The 16,207-nt window shown below is 34.9% G+C and overlaps 1 protein-coding gene across 3 annotated transcripts in view; it reads left to right on the forward strand.

Annotated features, from left to right (window-relative positions):
• Positions 1–129: 129 nt before the first annotated feature.
• Positions 130–16,207, forward strand: part of LOC143256084 (M-phase inducer phosphatase 3-like) — a 32,892-nt gene continuing 16,814 nt past the window's right edge. For 2 of the 3 annotated variants that reach the window (XM_076512803.1, XM_076512805.1), the window contains exons 1-6: positions 130–402; positions 2,468–2,619; positions 2,994–3,232; positions 5,041–5,135; positions 13,838–13,886; positions 14,683–14,761. In XM_076512803.1, coding sequence (XP_076368918.1) covers positions 3,105–3,232; positions 5,041–5,135; positions 13,838–13,886; positions 14,683–14,761 — 351 coding nt within the window. In that variant the 5' untranslated portion in view covers positions 130–402; positions 2,468–2,619; positions 2,994–3,104. The remainder of the gene's footprint in view (positions 403–2,467; positions 2,620–2,993; positions 3,233–5,040; positions 5,136–13,837; positions 13,887–14,682; positions 14,762–16,207) is intronic. The other variant, XM_076512804.1, reaches the window with a different exon arrangement.

The following is a 16,207-nucleotide window of genomic DNA, read 5'->3' on the forward strand; positions in this document are numbered from 1 at the left end:
GAGATTATTTGTTCTCATTTGTCCATTTATATTTCAAAATGGATATCTGCCAGATATGTTCAAAAATTATAGATACGATATAATATGAGCTATTTGTGACGTCATTGAACAGGCGGGCGTTTTCGAATCATTGATGTGAGGTTGTGCTTCCGTCCTTACAGTCCGTTAATACATAGTTCACGGTAATTTTGAAAATCTTATAGATAAAATATATGATCTACTGTTGAACAGAAATCAACTTAATATTTGAACTGAAATGTTTACAACGAACAGTCTGTCTTGATGAGGTTATAATTTGGGCAACGCGTCATTTAATAAATTTAAGTTTACCTTTAAAATTTCAACATTTCATGTTTATTTAACTCTGTGAATGTGATATTTATGTTGAGCGACGTAGAAAAGGTTAGTTCTAAATTTCTATCATTTTATTCCGGACCTAATTAATATTAACTGTGAATTCTATTTTTTCAATTTATTTATATTAATATTATTACTTGATTCATATTATTGGAATAGCTTCAAATACCATGTTAGTGTGATTTTCCATTTTTAGTTTTTATGCTTTGGTTAATTAATGATAATACTGGTGATACTAACAGTAAAAGTACTAAGCAATAAAGTAGTATGTTAGTTTGTATTAAATATCCAGTTATATGATAACTTTAGAGTACTACTAAAAATAAATACAAATTAAGGACGAAAAAACTACTGTTATAACATCTAGCTTATTGCTAGGTCAATTTTTAATAAATACTAATACAGATTAGTTATAATTTTAAAAGTTATGTTGTAGTGTTGCCTCATTCAAATTAATGAATTAACTCTTCCAATCGTAAATTGGAATTTAGTTTAAATCTACTGATGAAAGAAAGTAAAATTAGTTTAAATGTCGTTTATATCAACCAAAAATAGAAATGTATGGCTATTTAGTGTTCCACTGTTGTTAAGGAAATGTTTCTTTAGTACATTGTGAGAAGAGCCATATTGTTTGCATTTCTTGACTAACTTTTGATTCTTTATAATATGTGGGTATATTTTGAGTTGTTGGATTTCATGTTGATTGAAGATAGGTGTATGACATGAAGAATTCTGTTTAGCAAACTTATAGTAGTCATGGAGATATTCTCCAAAAATGGGACCTGTTGTCACCACTCTTTCAGAGAAATATCCATGAAAAAAAAAACAGGTGTTTGAGTAAATAGAGAAATAAATGTGGAATAGAAAACATTTGAATGTTATGAGCCATTATGTGTTGTTTTGGGTTCAAAACATGCATATTTATTCCAATACAAAAAAAAAAAAAAAAGTTTTATTACCAAAATATATGGATGAGGGACTTTACTAGCTTTTGGAGTTCCATAATAGATAATCTGTATTTAGTTAACTAAATAAGCAACATATGCTTTAGACTTTCACAATAGAAAGCATACTAGTAAATTTTATTTATGTTAAATATAATGTAGTGAGAAATATGATCAAATTGTTTGGTCTGTTGAGAATGGTTCATTACTGTTAGGTGGGTATGCTTTCAGCAATATATCCTGGATACATCTTAGCACTTTGACAAATAGCTGTTTTTTAGTAATGCATCCTTTGTGTGACAGTATACTTTAAATTTCCTTGTTTCTTGTTTTGTTATTAGTAATGAAGGGAGTACCTTCAGTTATGTGAAGTGAGCCTGAAAGTTTGTGGGACTTATCAGTTATGGCATGAAGTTATATCGTTAACACTACAGAAGTAAGACTAACAGGCTTATAATTTCCAGGTCAACTCGTATCATCTTTAAAAATTGGAGTAATGTAATCAATTTTAATCCTAAGGTATTTGCCTTTGTTTTTCTAGTGAAAATGAAAGATAAACAAAGTTTTAAAGGAGGAAGGAACCATTTTTAAATGTTATCTTTGTTGTAGAAAAATGGTATCTAAAAAAAAAACACTTGGAACATTTCTTCAGAATAAACTGCTGGTTTTGATTAATTTTTTAGAGTTCTGAATTTTAAAATGAGAAGGTTACTGTAAATTTGAATGAGATTGGTGAGAATTATTTTAGAATGCTGTGTGCTGTTATAGTCCTCTTACATTTAGAAGGTTTATTAGCACCTTGGAAAGGACACTGTGAATAGCTGCTAGAATGTAATCCGAGTTAAACTATTAAGAAAATTATAAATGTAGACTTATTTTATCTGGAGCTTAGAAGAACTAGGGGATACTTGTTTGAAAGTGTTTAAGAATGAATAATTTGTATTCAAATGATATGTTGAGGTGTTTAATTCAAAAGGTTTGAAGTAGAAACTTGAATGATTAGGGAGTGTAATATATTTAATATTTTAAAACAGAGGAATGTTATCTCACAGTTCAGGGAGGCTATCCCAATCTCTCCTCTAGAATTTGTGCAGTTGAGTGTTCTATTTCTAAATAATTGTTTTGGTGGAAAAAGGTTAGATGCCTTTAACACTGTTTCCTTTTAGGCATGTTTGTGAAAAAAAAAAAATCCTGAATACAAGTAGATGAAGAAAGCCTTTGACACTGCACTCAACTCATCCATGTTACTTCAGTCAGCAAATAAAATCCCTCCCAAGGAAATTTCTGAAGGCACAGATCCAGAATGTTAGAAAAACACGTAGGTTCAAGAAGTCTTGGTAGAAATTAAATAGAAACCCCCTTATAACCTGAGGATATTAAAAAAATGGACCTTTCTTCTTGCTCCTGGAGAAGAAAGGTACATCTTTTGAAACTGCTTGGGTTTCAAGGGTTTCTGTTTCATTTCAGCACAGATCCAGATTTATTCTTCAACAGAATTATTTAATTTGGTTTGTGCTGTTTGTATAAGTTTATGAAGATGGTTATTAATTATGTATAGCAATTCATCTTTAGAAATATTTAACTAGTGCTATTTTCTGAAACAAAGATAATCACTTGTTTGATTTGTTTAAAGTGTATTTATGATAATATTCTATGATAAGTTGTAAGTAATACAAATGTATATTTCTGTAGGTATTCTTTGGACTCAATTAAAAAGACCAAAATTGCTCTTAAAGAACAGAAAACTTGCAGAAGAACAGCAAAAGTTAGTGGATGCACATTTCAAAAACAAAGTAAAAAAAGATGCTTTCCAAAAAGAAGAAAAACTTTGATCTGGAGCCTCAAACCTTTTGTTCTCCAGAAATTAAGACCAGTGTTACATCTCCAGTGACAGATTTGACTTTGAATTTAAGTGAATTAACCACAGAAAGGTGACAGATTATTTCTTTTATTAAATCAACTTGTATTTCTTCCATATATATCATTTTGTGTGAAGTAGCTTAGAACAAATCTTAATAAATATTAACTGTTTTTACAAGTTATGATTGTACAAGTGATTGTACTTCAAATTATGATCATTGTATGTAAGAAAAAAAAACTGATAAACATCCATCAGTTTTGCCATGTTTACAATACCTAATTATATAGGTATTATATTACATGTTTTATAACTTATGAACTAGTGTACTGTAGAAAACTGTTGTAATTTGTCCTTAAAAACTGTACTTATGCTGATTACCTAACCTGAAGCCATTGTGGCTTGTATTGCATAGCAGCTTTGACATTTACTTAAACAATGATGTAATACCATAACATTTTTCTCTTCCACGTGTTTTGACATTGTTATTCTTATTTTATGTTTTGTGAAATGGATTGTGGCATGTAAAACTATTATTTTGAAAAAATGTTTTTGGTAGTGGTTTTAAATGTTTTTTTGTTTTTTGGAGTGAATATTAGTAGGGTATTGTTATTGTGTTGGGTATAATCATAGTTATTTATGATGATAAAGTAGTTTTTGAGTAGGATATTTGAAAACGTTAGTGGTAAGTGCTATCAGTCAGTTGTCATTTTCCCAGTCAACAGTTCAAAATTAGTGACGGAGCAGCCTTAATAGTTTTGCCATCTCAAAGACAGGATGAATAAGTTAGATAGGAATATTTACTTGGATAGTTCAAATAATTGACAATAGTAATAATGAAAAACTTAAGTTATTTTTGTTATAACTAACATAAATGAGAAGTTTGATTAATTCATTAGTTTGTTAGATCTAAATAAAAAAAACTATTATCAGTTTATTAGCTATTAATAAATTAAATTAATTAACTGTAGCTTCTTGTAATATTAAAGTATTTACTTTTTGTTCTATGTATGTGCAATTTTCAAAACATATAGTTGAGAAAACTGTTAACTTTGATCTAGCTGCATAGGGTGGAGCATTATGTTGTAATACTACACACTGTGCAATGTTGTCAACAACAGTATTGTTTACTGAATATTTTTTATGCCTGGAGGTTATAGCCTGATCTATGTTGTAATGAGAACAACCAGTCATGTGGGTATCACTAGTAGCTATGGGTAAATACAATGTTTCTTACAAACTTAGGAATGTTTGATTTCTAATTTTTGGAACAAGATTTTTAAAGATGAGCAAGTAAGAGAATCTGGTAAAACTAACAGTCTTATGTTTGTAAAAACAAGTGCATGCACTGTTTGTGTTAGAGTTCTAATAAAGATTGTTCATTTTGTATTTAGTCTCATTATTCCATTTAGTATTGTGAGTTGGTGAGATATTTAGCTACACTTAAGTGAGATATATTTTATATTTGAACAAAACAATTACTTAATTAGTGTAAACTCACAAGTTATGAGTTATTTTTCTTGTGTGTTACTAGTAATTAGTTGTGACTTCATTTTATAAAATATAAATTTTTGGCTACAAAATCTATGAATTCAGTATTCATTGCATGTAAGTCAGGAAATGCAACATTGTTACTGGTTTGGTTTCAACTTGTATAGTTTATGGACAGTTGAGATGGATAGTTCTGATAAACCTGATAGAGTTCCAGTTAACACTTTTTTTTTTACTGCAGTAGCCACATATAACTAAGTAATTATTAATATGTGCACTATCTTTTACAATCACTTAATAATGCAGCTGTATTATTTTGTACATAGTGAATGTTTTATTGTTTTAGAAAAATGCTCATTTATTTCAAACACTTGTATTTAATAATTTCAGTATTTTTAGCACACCACGTAAACAATGTAATGATACAGAAGATGTGCCATTTATTTCAAGAAGATCTATTCTAGGGTCACTCCAGCTTTCCACAGGTAAAGTATAAAAATATCTTTTATGAGGAAAGAAATGACTACATTATTCAAACTTGTTGACATTTATGAAGATACATAATAAGTTTATCTAGACATAAGTAAAACAGTGAGATGCTAATTGAACTTTATGAGAATGATGTTCCAGATCCTGTACTGCTCTTGGAACTATTTCTTTTGTTTTTAATATACCTGCTCTGACAGTTATGATTACTTACTTTTGTCAGTCAAAATAATTTGTTTTGTGAGAAGCAACTGTGAAGGATAATAGTCAGTTTTAGAACCAGTTTTAATGAAGTTTATGTGGGCCTTTCATGGTCTCTGGATGTAAGCATCAAAGACCACCTTTCTCATGATAACAATAGTTGATTTCAGTATACAGCTGAAAATTTGTGAGTTATCAACTTTGCAAATTGATGTTTGGTATATTATTGTTAATGTCATCAGGAGATATGCCCAACTTCACTATAATGAAACTGGGGGTTTGAGGGTTCCCTTTTGTAATATTTTTCACTTCGCAGATCAGAACATTGTTTTGGACTGATTTAGATTGTGGTTTCAGTGCTATGCTGTTCAAGTTTGGAGACTTGTATTTGCATGCTTTTCTATTTCTGTGCCATTGCCTCTTCAATCATGATCATACTTGTCCCAAGGAGTGCCACAGAAACTTGTACAAGCTAATCTATCATAATTTAACATTAAGGTTTATCTCCTTATATCTTATTTTGTATGTATAAGGAATTGTTCTGTTTCTGTTTCTTCTTCCATTGCTGTCCATGTTCAAAATTATTTTCTGCATGAAATTTCTAGAATCTGCATTTTGGGACACTTGATTATTTTTGTCATTTATTATTTTATGTCAAAAATGCAAATTTTATGTAAATATAAAATTATTGGGTTAAGGAATTGGAAGAAATTTTAATTAGGGAAGAGCAAAAATTGGAGAGGCAGTAATGGGAACAAAAATATGAAGGTACTAGTAAGAGCATAATGGCAAAACAAAAGATCTTGACTGATAACCTAAATAAAAATAATTCATTATATCAGACATTATCTGTGATGGAAAAGAATAAGTGTCATATCTGATGATAAAAAACGTTCTTTTTACAACTGTAAAAAGAATACTGATTTAGAAAACTAGAAACCAAGGTTCCTGTAATACAAAAAATGTCTGTATTCCAGTATCACAACAGAAGAGTAAAGGGATGTATTTAAGAATAGTATCATGAAGAGTTTGTTTTTCGACATTTTATTGGACAAAACCCTACAGTGACATCTGTAAATGTTTAAATTATCATTGCTTCAAATGTTTAAGAACATATATAAATTATAATAATTCCAGAATCACAAAAGAACAGTAAAAGGATGTATTTGAGAATTAAGAGGTATCTTAACAGTTGAATCAGTTTCTACAATATCTTTGTAGATGTTTAAATTATCATTGCTTTAAATGTTCAATTTTCACCTCCAATGGATTCACAGAGAGTGGAACTTTGTTCTCAGATAGTTATTAGTCAAAAAGAAAGTAGATAAGGTTGATCACATTCTTCCAGGATTTTATTCATTGTATTCAAGAATCAAGAAGACAGGAGATTGACATTTTGTCATCAATCTGACTTGACTCAACCAATTTATAGATCCTTTTTGCTTTACACTATAATAATTTTTCAGCCTATGATGGCACTTGGAGTCAGGGCTCTGGGTGACTAAGTTTGATGTTATTGGTACTTATCTCCATATTCCCATATAAGAATCTTCTTGTAAACTTCTCAGATTTGTGCAAAAGGGTCAGGTGCTGCAGTTCATGGCTCTTCGTTTTGGTCTTGCATCAACACCTTATGTCTTCTGCGGAGTTGTTCGAGTCTTCTCCTGTTACTTGTGCACACATCATTATATGGATGACTATGGCTTCCTTATCAGACTGGGAAAATCTATTTTGTCACAGGTGGGTGTGTTTTTCATTACTCACTTAAATTGTGCTCAACCCCATATGACAAGCACATATGAGGTCCCTTCAATGGTCACTGTGCAACCAATGGATCATGCATTCTGATCCTTTGGATCATCCTGTCTCATTGCACAAGAGCAACATCATCAATTGCAAATGGTGGTTAGAACAACACTATTAAGGTACCTATTCCACCAGCTCATCCCAAGATTCATCTGTTCACAGGTGCATCTTTTCTTGGATGGGGAGTTTATTTTCAAGGTCAGGAGTTTCAAGATACTTGGATAGAAGATGAGTCTACTCTCCATGTCAACATTCTTGAACTCCATGCAATACATTGGATAATTATTCAAGGACTGTCTTTTTTGAAAGAAAAAATTGTCATGATACACTTTGGCAATTCCATGATGGTGTCTCAGATTTCTCATCAAGGAGACATTTTCTTTAAACCTTCGTTTTTGTACTTTAGAACCTCTCTACTGGGTTCATTCTTATCGTAACAGTCTTTTGTCATTTCATGTTCCAGGAACAATCAACTTCATTGCACATTACTTGTCTTGACCCAACTGTATTTTTCCAATGGAAAAGATGGTAGATCATGAGGTTTTTAAATGGATTTACTACTCATTTGAATTCTCATCTGCAGTTTTTTTTTGGTCTCTGATACCTCATTTTCAAGAGTTGACAGTAGATGCATTCATTCAGCACTGAATAGGCTTACACCTGTATGCCCTACCCCTGATTTGGTTATTAGTCTGGGTTCTGACTATGGTTCATTCTACTCCCTGTGAAGTTTTCTTGGTTTCACTGTATTGGCTAGCTCAAGTGTGGTTTCTACTTCAGTTTTTGCAGGAATGTTCATCTCTAACTCTTCCACATTTGAAGCCAATGTTGAGACAACCTCGATCAGACATTCTCCAGCCAGATGTTTGGAAGCTTAATCTTTGTGCTTGAAAGTTATGCAGCTTGTTGCCTGACAAAAAGGTTTAACTTCTAAGGTTTCTTTGTATTTAATTAAATCTATCCATAGGCCAACTGTGACTGTTTGTCAACAGAAATGGAATATTTATTGTCAATTTTGTCTTATTTGTGTCTCCTTTCTTTTAAATTATATTTTTTGTTGTTGTTGGTTTAAGTTGTTTGCAATCCATATGCATAGTTCTCTTTATCTTTCCACTTTGGCCTTGTTGTAGCCTGATAGGTCTTTTCTTCCCAAAACTGTGGCAGCCAGGGAAGGGAAATGATCCTTCTCACCCAATCCATTTGCCAACCATTTCTCATCTTATTATTATCATAACTATAATGATCCTGATTGTTTATGTCCAGTTAGAGCCCTCAAGTTCGAGGTACTAGGAACCAGTTGTTCATTCATTGGGATCCTTCTATTTCCTATGACTTATCACCCATTACCTTAGAGAGGTGGCTTTGCAAATTGAATCACGTGGCCTGTAAAGGATTAGCATAATAGGAGAGGAACCTTTTGCATGTTCACATCTCAACAGATTCTTCATATCTCTATTCAGTTGGATTTTGTTCTGAAAGACATTATGCAGGCTGGTATGTAGACTACTCCTAATACTTTCCTATCTCATTAGTTACATAATCTGGCAGTTTCTTCTTTTGAAGGTTTTTAACTATTTTGACCATATCTGTTAGACTTTGATCATATAATTTTTTTTATTTCCAGGTTTTCTTTATTTTCACTGGATCCTTCTCTGTGATGAGTGTTGCCCAGGCAGGTATGCTTTCTCTTTTCAATTTCTCACTACCACCCACTTTCCCTATAATTACTACACGTTGCAAGTCTCTGTTGAAATGGGTGTTCCATAAGACCATTTAGGTACCTACCAGATGGTATTACCTTTTTTATTATGGACCACCACTCATGGACTGTCATTAGTAAAGCTAAAGATGATCCTGCCTGTTCCTGCTGATCTTCTTGAGTTATTCAAATTGGGATCAGTTTGATTCTAAATATGTAAGAAACTTGATTCACCTATTGCACAGTTTCTAGAGCACTGTTTTTCAGGCCTCCCTAACATGTATTACTTTCTAGACTACTGGTGAAGCTCAGAAGTCCTTACCACCCCTGGTTTCCAGTTGTTGGAGTGGTGGACAGATGCTTTTCCAACATAGTGTTTGAGTAAGTCTCTCCAATCTTGGAGAACAAAGTGTAGTGTGGGGGTCCTGTTACTCAGACCATTGGGTATTTTTACCAGAAGTCAATAGTAGTGGCACCAACCTCTGTGGAAGCCTACTGGTAATTCTGGTTCAGATTTGACTCAAAGCTACTGGTTATGGGGGTGCATAGCCCTTCTCTTTGATCAGTGTCATTTCTGTATATTGTTCATGGAAGGAGGTACACTATTTCCTCATAATTCAGAACATAAAGTAGTCCCATTCTAGGTCCTTGGTTGAGCACAGGTTCCACATCTTCTCCATAACCCTTTGGTGTGGATTCCTGTACATGGTGATCTCCCAGGGAAGGTTCTATTCTTTCAGTTTACCTCCTCTGGGATTTAAACGTTTACTCGCGTGTTTGCTGTGCATGGCGACCCATGAAGGGGAGGAGAGGATCCTGGTGGTTGAGGGGTCCAACACACCACTTTGGCCTTGAATTCCTGTAGCTGGGCAGTCTTGAAGTGGCCCCCTTGGGTGGGTCGGTTGGTCCACTTGGGCTAGGGTCAACCAAGTACCAGTGTTGGATGTTCTCAGCAGGTGTTGTGGACATTGTATCTGATGCTGGTGTTTGGGTATGGTGCTCACGAAACCCTGCCGTTGCTGCAGCGTCCTTGTTTGACATTGTAGTGGGTCACCTCAGGGGGCTCCATGGTGGGTGGGGTCTGTGGGTACTGAAATATTCCTTTTTTATTATGGATCCTCCAAATAAACCCTTAAATAAAATGCTGAAAAAACAGTCCATAGGTAAATGACCGTGTCTTGAAGATTCTGAGCAGCAACCTTCAACATCTGTGACACCTGTACCTTATTTTCTACATTCTCTCTCAGACAAACCTTTAGGGCAGATGTCTCCCTTTTTCATTCAGAAGAGACAAGAGGGACTTGCTGGCTCTCCAAAGTCAGTAAAGAAGCTTTGATCTGGTGACATATTGGTGGAATTATCCACACTCCAACACAGTGAACTCCTATTGCATTCAAAGGCAATTTGGGATATACCTATTGAGGTTACACCTCATGCTACTTTGAATTTGTCACAAGGAGTTATTGTTGAGAGGGATTTGAAGAACATCCCTGAGTCAGAGATTCTTGCTGGTATCTCCACTCCAAAAGATGGAATTACAATATCAACCAATCTCCTCATTCTGACATTTACATCACTATGTCCACCTGCCACCATTAAGGTAGGTTATCTTAATTGCAGAGCACGATCATACATTTCAAATCCTCTCCAATGTTTCCAGTGTCAGCAGTTTGGCCACTCAAAGACGTCATATCGTGGTTCCTTGATGTGTGCTTGTTGCAGTGGCAAGGACCATGGTGCCTATGAGTGTGAAATGGACCCTCATTGTGTTAATTGCAATGACTCTCACCCGTTCTACTTTTGTTCTTGCCCTAAGTGGTTGGAAGAAAAAGAGGTGCAGCATTTTAATATGATTCATAACATTACTTATTCTGAGGCTCGAAAGTTGCTGTCCACTACGTCATCTCGGACATATGCTGAAGCACTTTGTTCCACTACTACAGTGGGAGTGCAGATGGATCTCTCTGTGCTTCCAAAAGAATCCTTCTTAAAACAAATGAAAAGTCTTTTGACCTCCATGGTTAAAAAAGTAGATGAATAAACTTCAACATCCATCTCTGTCCCTTACATATATTCCAACAAATCCCCAGATCCACTTCCTTTGGTTCCTGGTACAAGCATTTCCTCGGATACACTTTCTTTTCTCACACCACGATGCAAAATGTTCATTCGTTTAAGTCCTCAGTCACTGGAATCCTCTTCCAACAGCAAAGACCTGCCCAATCGACCCAGGGCAGGATCCATGGAGGCTGATAGACCTCTCTTGAAAAATGACGTGGTAGTAAACAGAAGAGTTCTCCACCCTATTTGCCTACATGTAAATAAAAATGGCAACCTTGATACAATGGAACTGTCGAGGTTTACGTTCTAATCAGGATGACATCAAAACACTAATTGGTTCCTACCATCCTGTATGTCTTTCTGTACAAGAAATATTTCTGAAACATGCCGATACAGTCACCTTTTAGCAGTTTTCTCTGTACAGAAATGACAGGCTGTGTGATGGACAAGTGCATGGAGGGGTGGCACTGTTGGTTGATCAGCATGTGCCTACCCTGTCTTTGCCACTTGACACACCCTTGGAGGCCGTAGTCATCTGTTTTCCCTTGGATCATACCATCACTGTTTGTTCTCTCTACCTGTTGCCTGGAGAGACATAGGATCAATCAGACCTTGATGCTCTCATTGAACAGTTGCCATCTCCCTTTTTAATCCTGGGGGACTTTAATGGACATCATTTCCTCTGGGAAACTGCTGATATTGATAGGAAGGGTTGCTTCATAGAGCATATGCTCTCTGATCACAACCTTTTCCTTTTCAATAGCAGTTATTTTACTTATTTTCATGCACCTAGTCAGTCCTTTACTGCTATTGATCTCTTAATTTGCTCCCCTTCACTATTCTTCCATTTTTCTTGGAGGGTTGACAATAATCCACGATGCAGTGATCATTTTCCTATAATTTTGAGAGAGACTAGCTGTGGTTGATGCCACCCGACCCATGTGTTCAGGTGGAAGCTGGCTCAAACAAACTGGCCCTCTTTCACTGCTTTCACAGATCTTGATCCTGCCATTATCTGTAAGCCACCAATAGACAACTGTGTGGTAACTGACTGTATCATACAAGCAGCTGTTCAATGTATTCCTGAAACCTCGACATGTTTTGCATGATACCCTTGTTCGTGGTGGAATATTGTGGCACGGAAGGCTCAAAAACAGGCCTGGGATACTTTTTGTAGGTATCCCACACTCTCACACTGTATCACTTTCCAACAGGCCTGTGCACATGTTTGGTGGGTAAGACATCAAAGCCAGAAGGAATCTTGTATTAAATTCACAACAGCACATCTTCTACCAACAGTTCCAAGGTCACATGGGACAAGATTCAAAAGGTCAGTGGGCAATATAATTGTCCCCCGCTTGATCTTGCCCTTTGATGGCCAGGAAAATAGCTGATACCCAGAGCATTGCTGATACTCTAGATGAAAGCTTTTGCCAGGTATCTAGTACTTCTGTTTTACTTCCATCTTCTTAGCCATCAAGACTCAGGCAGAGCAATCACCTCTTTCCTTTTGAGCTCATTGTCTTGGTCTGGCAGTACATCAGTTGGATCTGATGATGTATGCTATGAAATGCTGCACCATCTATCTCCCACTTCTCTTGCTATTCTTCTGACTGTTTCTAACTGGATCTGGCAGGAGAATGGTTTTCCTGGTGCCAGGCTATTGTCCTACCTTTCTCTAAGTCTGGGAAGGATCCCAAGATTCCTTCAAACTATCATCCAGTTGCTTTGACGAGCTGTCTGTGTAGGACCTTAGAGAGGATGGTTAGTGCTCATCTCGTTTGGTTCCTCGAATCAAACAACCTCCTCTCGCCCACCCAGTGTGGGTTCTGACGATAGCGCTCCACAGTCTACTACCTGATTCTACTTGAAACATCAGTCAGATGTATCAATATGCTTTTTTTTTAAATTTGTTTTGTTTTGCCTTAATTTCTTTTTATGAATCTTACTTAATTTACTTTAATTTTAACTTTTTACCGGATGTTTGGCGCAGATAGCCTAGCTGCTTTGTGCCATAAAACACCAAATCAACCAACCAATTTTCTCCATAATTCCAGGGGAAAGTGGAATACTTCTTGTCCAGTTGGTTTGAGAGTAAGGATGAATGTTCATAATCACAGACTGGATGAGTTCTGTTCCTTTGGTTAGGTATGCCATACATTATCTTGTCATTCTGAATCTGCTTTTTGAACTTCTTCAAGTGGAGGAGAAAGTTTGTCCACTTTAGGTGTTTCTTTCTTTCTTATTGGGATTCTGGTGATATGAAACACATTGCTCCATGGCTAAAGGTTGGGAATCAATCAGAATTGTGCGTATGTATACACACACACACGCTTGTATCTTGGTACACTTGTGTTCTGTACAGATGCTTTCTGTTGAGATCATGCCTGCACTAGTCCCTCCACCTTCTTAATTGGGATTCTGGCTGTATTGTAAATGTAGATAATTGTGTTTTGGAAGTTACCATTTTCTTAAACTAAAATTGTATTTCTGATAATACTTACCTCCACTGACACTCTCCCATGCTACCTCCCCACTGAAAGCTAGTTTGTGTCACAAAAAAGTGATTACATTATTTAAATGAGGTGCTTATGTATAGTACCAAGACAGAGGACTCGGTGAAGTTGGTGCAGAAGTTTGTAACTTAGAATGGAGCAAGTGTTTTTGATGCTTAGATGGGCAAAGAGCAAAAACCATGGAGATCAAGAAATAGCTATATTGTTTGTATTTCAGGATAGGAAAATGTTAATTTTTAAGTAACATAATATGTGTAGTTTAGAGATCACAGTAATAATGTTTTTAAAATAAAATGTTTATGGGATTTAATACACTTTTAAATCTCTGTCTGATGAGTAACTTAATATCAAGATTTTCTGAAAAACTTAAAGCCTACTACAAATATATTAGCAAATAATTTATTTCCTTTTCTTGTAGATACTTCAGATTCTCCTTTAGCTGTGGATTCTCCTATGTTTCAAGAGAGGTAAATTAGTTTTTAGTTAATCAATACATTTAAAATATTTTACCTAAGTGCTACAATGAATATTAGTCATAAAAGTGAAAGTACTGAAAAACAAAACTAACTATTTATATATATATATAACAACCATATTTATGTTTTTTGTTACTGAAAATAATCTGGTTTTTTTTTAGATTTCCCACAAAGTGGTAATTTTTGTGTGTGGATGCTACAGGTATTGTGGGTAACTGTGGTTGCAGGTGGCTTGTTTATGAGGAAAATTGTCCCCTGTGTATCTGTACTTGAATATGTTTAATATCACGGAAACAACTATACAGTTTTCATTTATTGATTAGTTGACTAATATAGATGCAAATAGAAAAAGTGCCCTTGTTCTTGAAGAGGTAAGTTTTAATGTTAATGATAGTGAAGCTACCAAGATTTACCTGAGAAAAGTAAAAGGTTGGTATTTTGTCATGTTGAAAAAGTTATTTAATCTAGAAAGGATCTGAGCCTTGTACTTCCTCTGTTAAGAGAACATTGGGTCATATTGGATAATTTTCGATATGAAGACACTTGTTTTTTTAACAACATAACAAGATATTCAGTTTTCAAAAACTTTTTAATTTGCACTGATTGATCATCCACATCATAGTATTCTTAGTGCAACTATTAATTTGTTTGTTGGTCTTTTCTATGCCGTGCAACCTTTCAAGTCTGCAGTTCTAGTGTGAAAAACAGTAGGTATTTGATTATCATTATTTGTAACAGGTTACTTTTCAATAATGAAAACTTTATTTATTTCTTATCCACTTTGCAGGGTTTTAAGAGATTTCAAAATTGGTGGTTTTACTAGTTCTGGAAGACAGAGGATATTAAATAGGAGAAAGTCTCTCCCTGTAAGTTGTTTAAATGTTTTAGAAAACATGCCATCATTACTTAATTTTTGTATTCAAAAAATGTTATACTAAATTTTTATTCTAAATGATATGAGAAAATTTATAACACTAAAAGACAACCATGGACCTTTTGATCCATTTAGTCAGTAAACTAAACATTGAAAATTTAAAACTGACCCTTATCATTCAAGTATATATTAAACTTTCCATGCTCCTATAAATTAACTGCATGTACCACACTAGAAAGCAATCTATTCTAAAAATTAACCATCCTGTTTGAACAATAAAGCTGTTATAGCTAAAGATAACCCATACCTTGCTAAAATTTATATTTGTCTCTTAATTTTATCAATGTCAGTATTACACAGGAAAAACTTGATGCATCAGCACTGTCAATTTTATTTACAATCTTAAACACCACAATCAAATCCCCTTTAATTCTTATCTGTCTTAGAATCTGTCTGCCCCCTAAAGACGTGTTAACATATTTAGAATTATTGCATATACTGCTGGCCAAAATCTTAAGACCAATGAACATAAAGAAAAAATATGCATTTTGCGTTGTTAGACTCAACTGCTTATTTGAGTAGAGCTTCGAAAGATGAAAATAAGAAAAAGGAAAATAAAAATAAAAAACGTTTTAGCATCTAATATGGAAAATGTGAATACTGTGAGATTAGCCTAAATACTAGCTGGTCAAAAGTTTAAGACCATACCAAAAAGAAGTCCTAAACAGGGTAGGAAATGCCCAACAAGAGGTCTCAGTTGTGAGTTGCACAGCAGCCATTGCGAATAACTGCAAACATTTACTTTAGCATGGTCGATATAAGCGTTTACAGAAGGCTGGCTGGAATGTTATTCCAAGTGGTGAAGGTGACTTTACGAAGATCATGCACTGTTTGGAATTGACGTCCATTTCTATAGACTTCCCTTACCATCCACCTCCAAACATTTTCAATGGGGGTTCAGTTCTGGCGAACACGCTGGATGGTTGAAAAGAATTACGCTATTCGCCATGAAAATGTCCTTTGTCCTGCAGGCATTGTGGATTGCAGCATTATCCTGCTGAAAGATCCAGTCATTTCCACACAAGCGAGGGCTTTCATTCAGTAAGGATGCTCTCTTCAACATGCTAATGTAGCCAGCTGCTGTTTGATGCCCCTGTATGACCTGAAGCTTCATTGTCCAAGGAAGTAGTAAGCACCCCAGATCATGATGGTACCTCTTCCACTATGTTGTGTAGAAAATTTTTCCAGTGAGATATTCTTGTTGTGCTAGTAACATTGGAAGCTAACTGGACCACCCAGGTTAAATTTCTTCTCATCAGAGAACAAAATCTTCGTCCACTTTTCTTATTGTTCTTGAGCTGCATTCTGCATCCATAAGGGCCTTATTCTGGCTCGAGGATCGGCTGGTGTCTTGCTAGACAACTCTTTGAATTCTTCT

The sequence above is a fragment of the Tachypleus tridentatus genome, chromosome 7 (assembly GCF_004210375.1).
Source record: "Tachypleus tridentatus isolate NWPU-2018 chromosome 7, ASM421037v1, whole genome shotgun sequence".
NCBI classification, from domain to species: domain Eukaryota; kingdom Metazoa; phylum Arthropoda; class Merostomata; order Xiphosura; family Limulidae; genus Tachypleus; species Tachypleus tridentatus.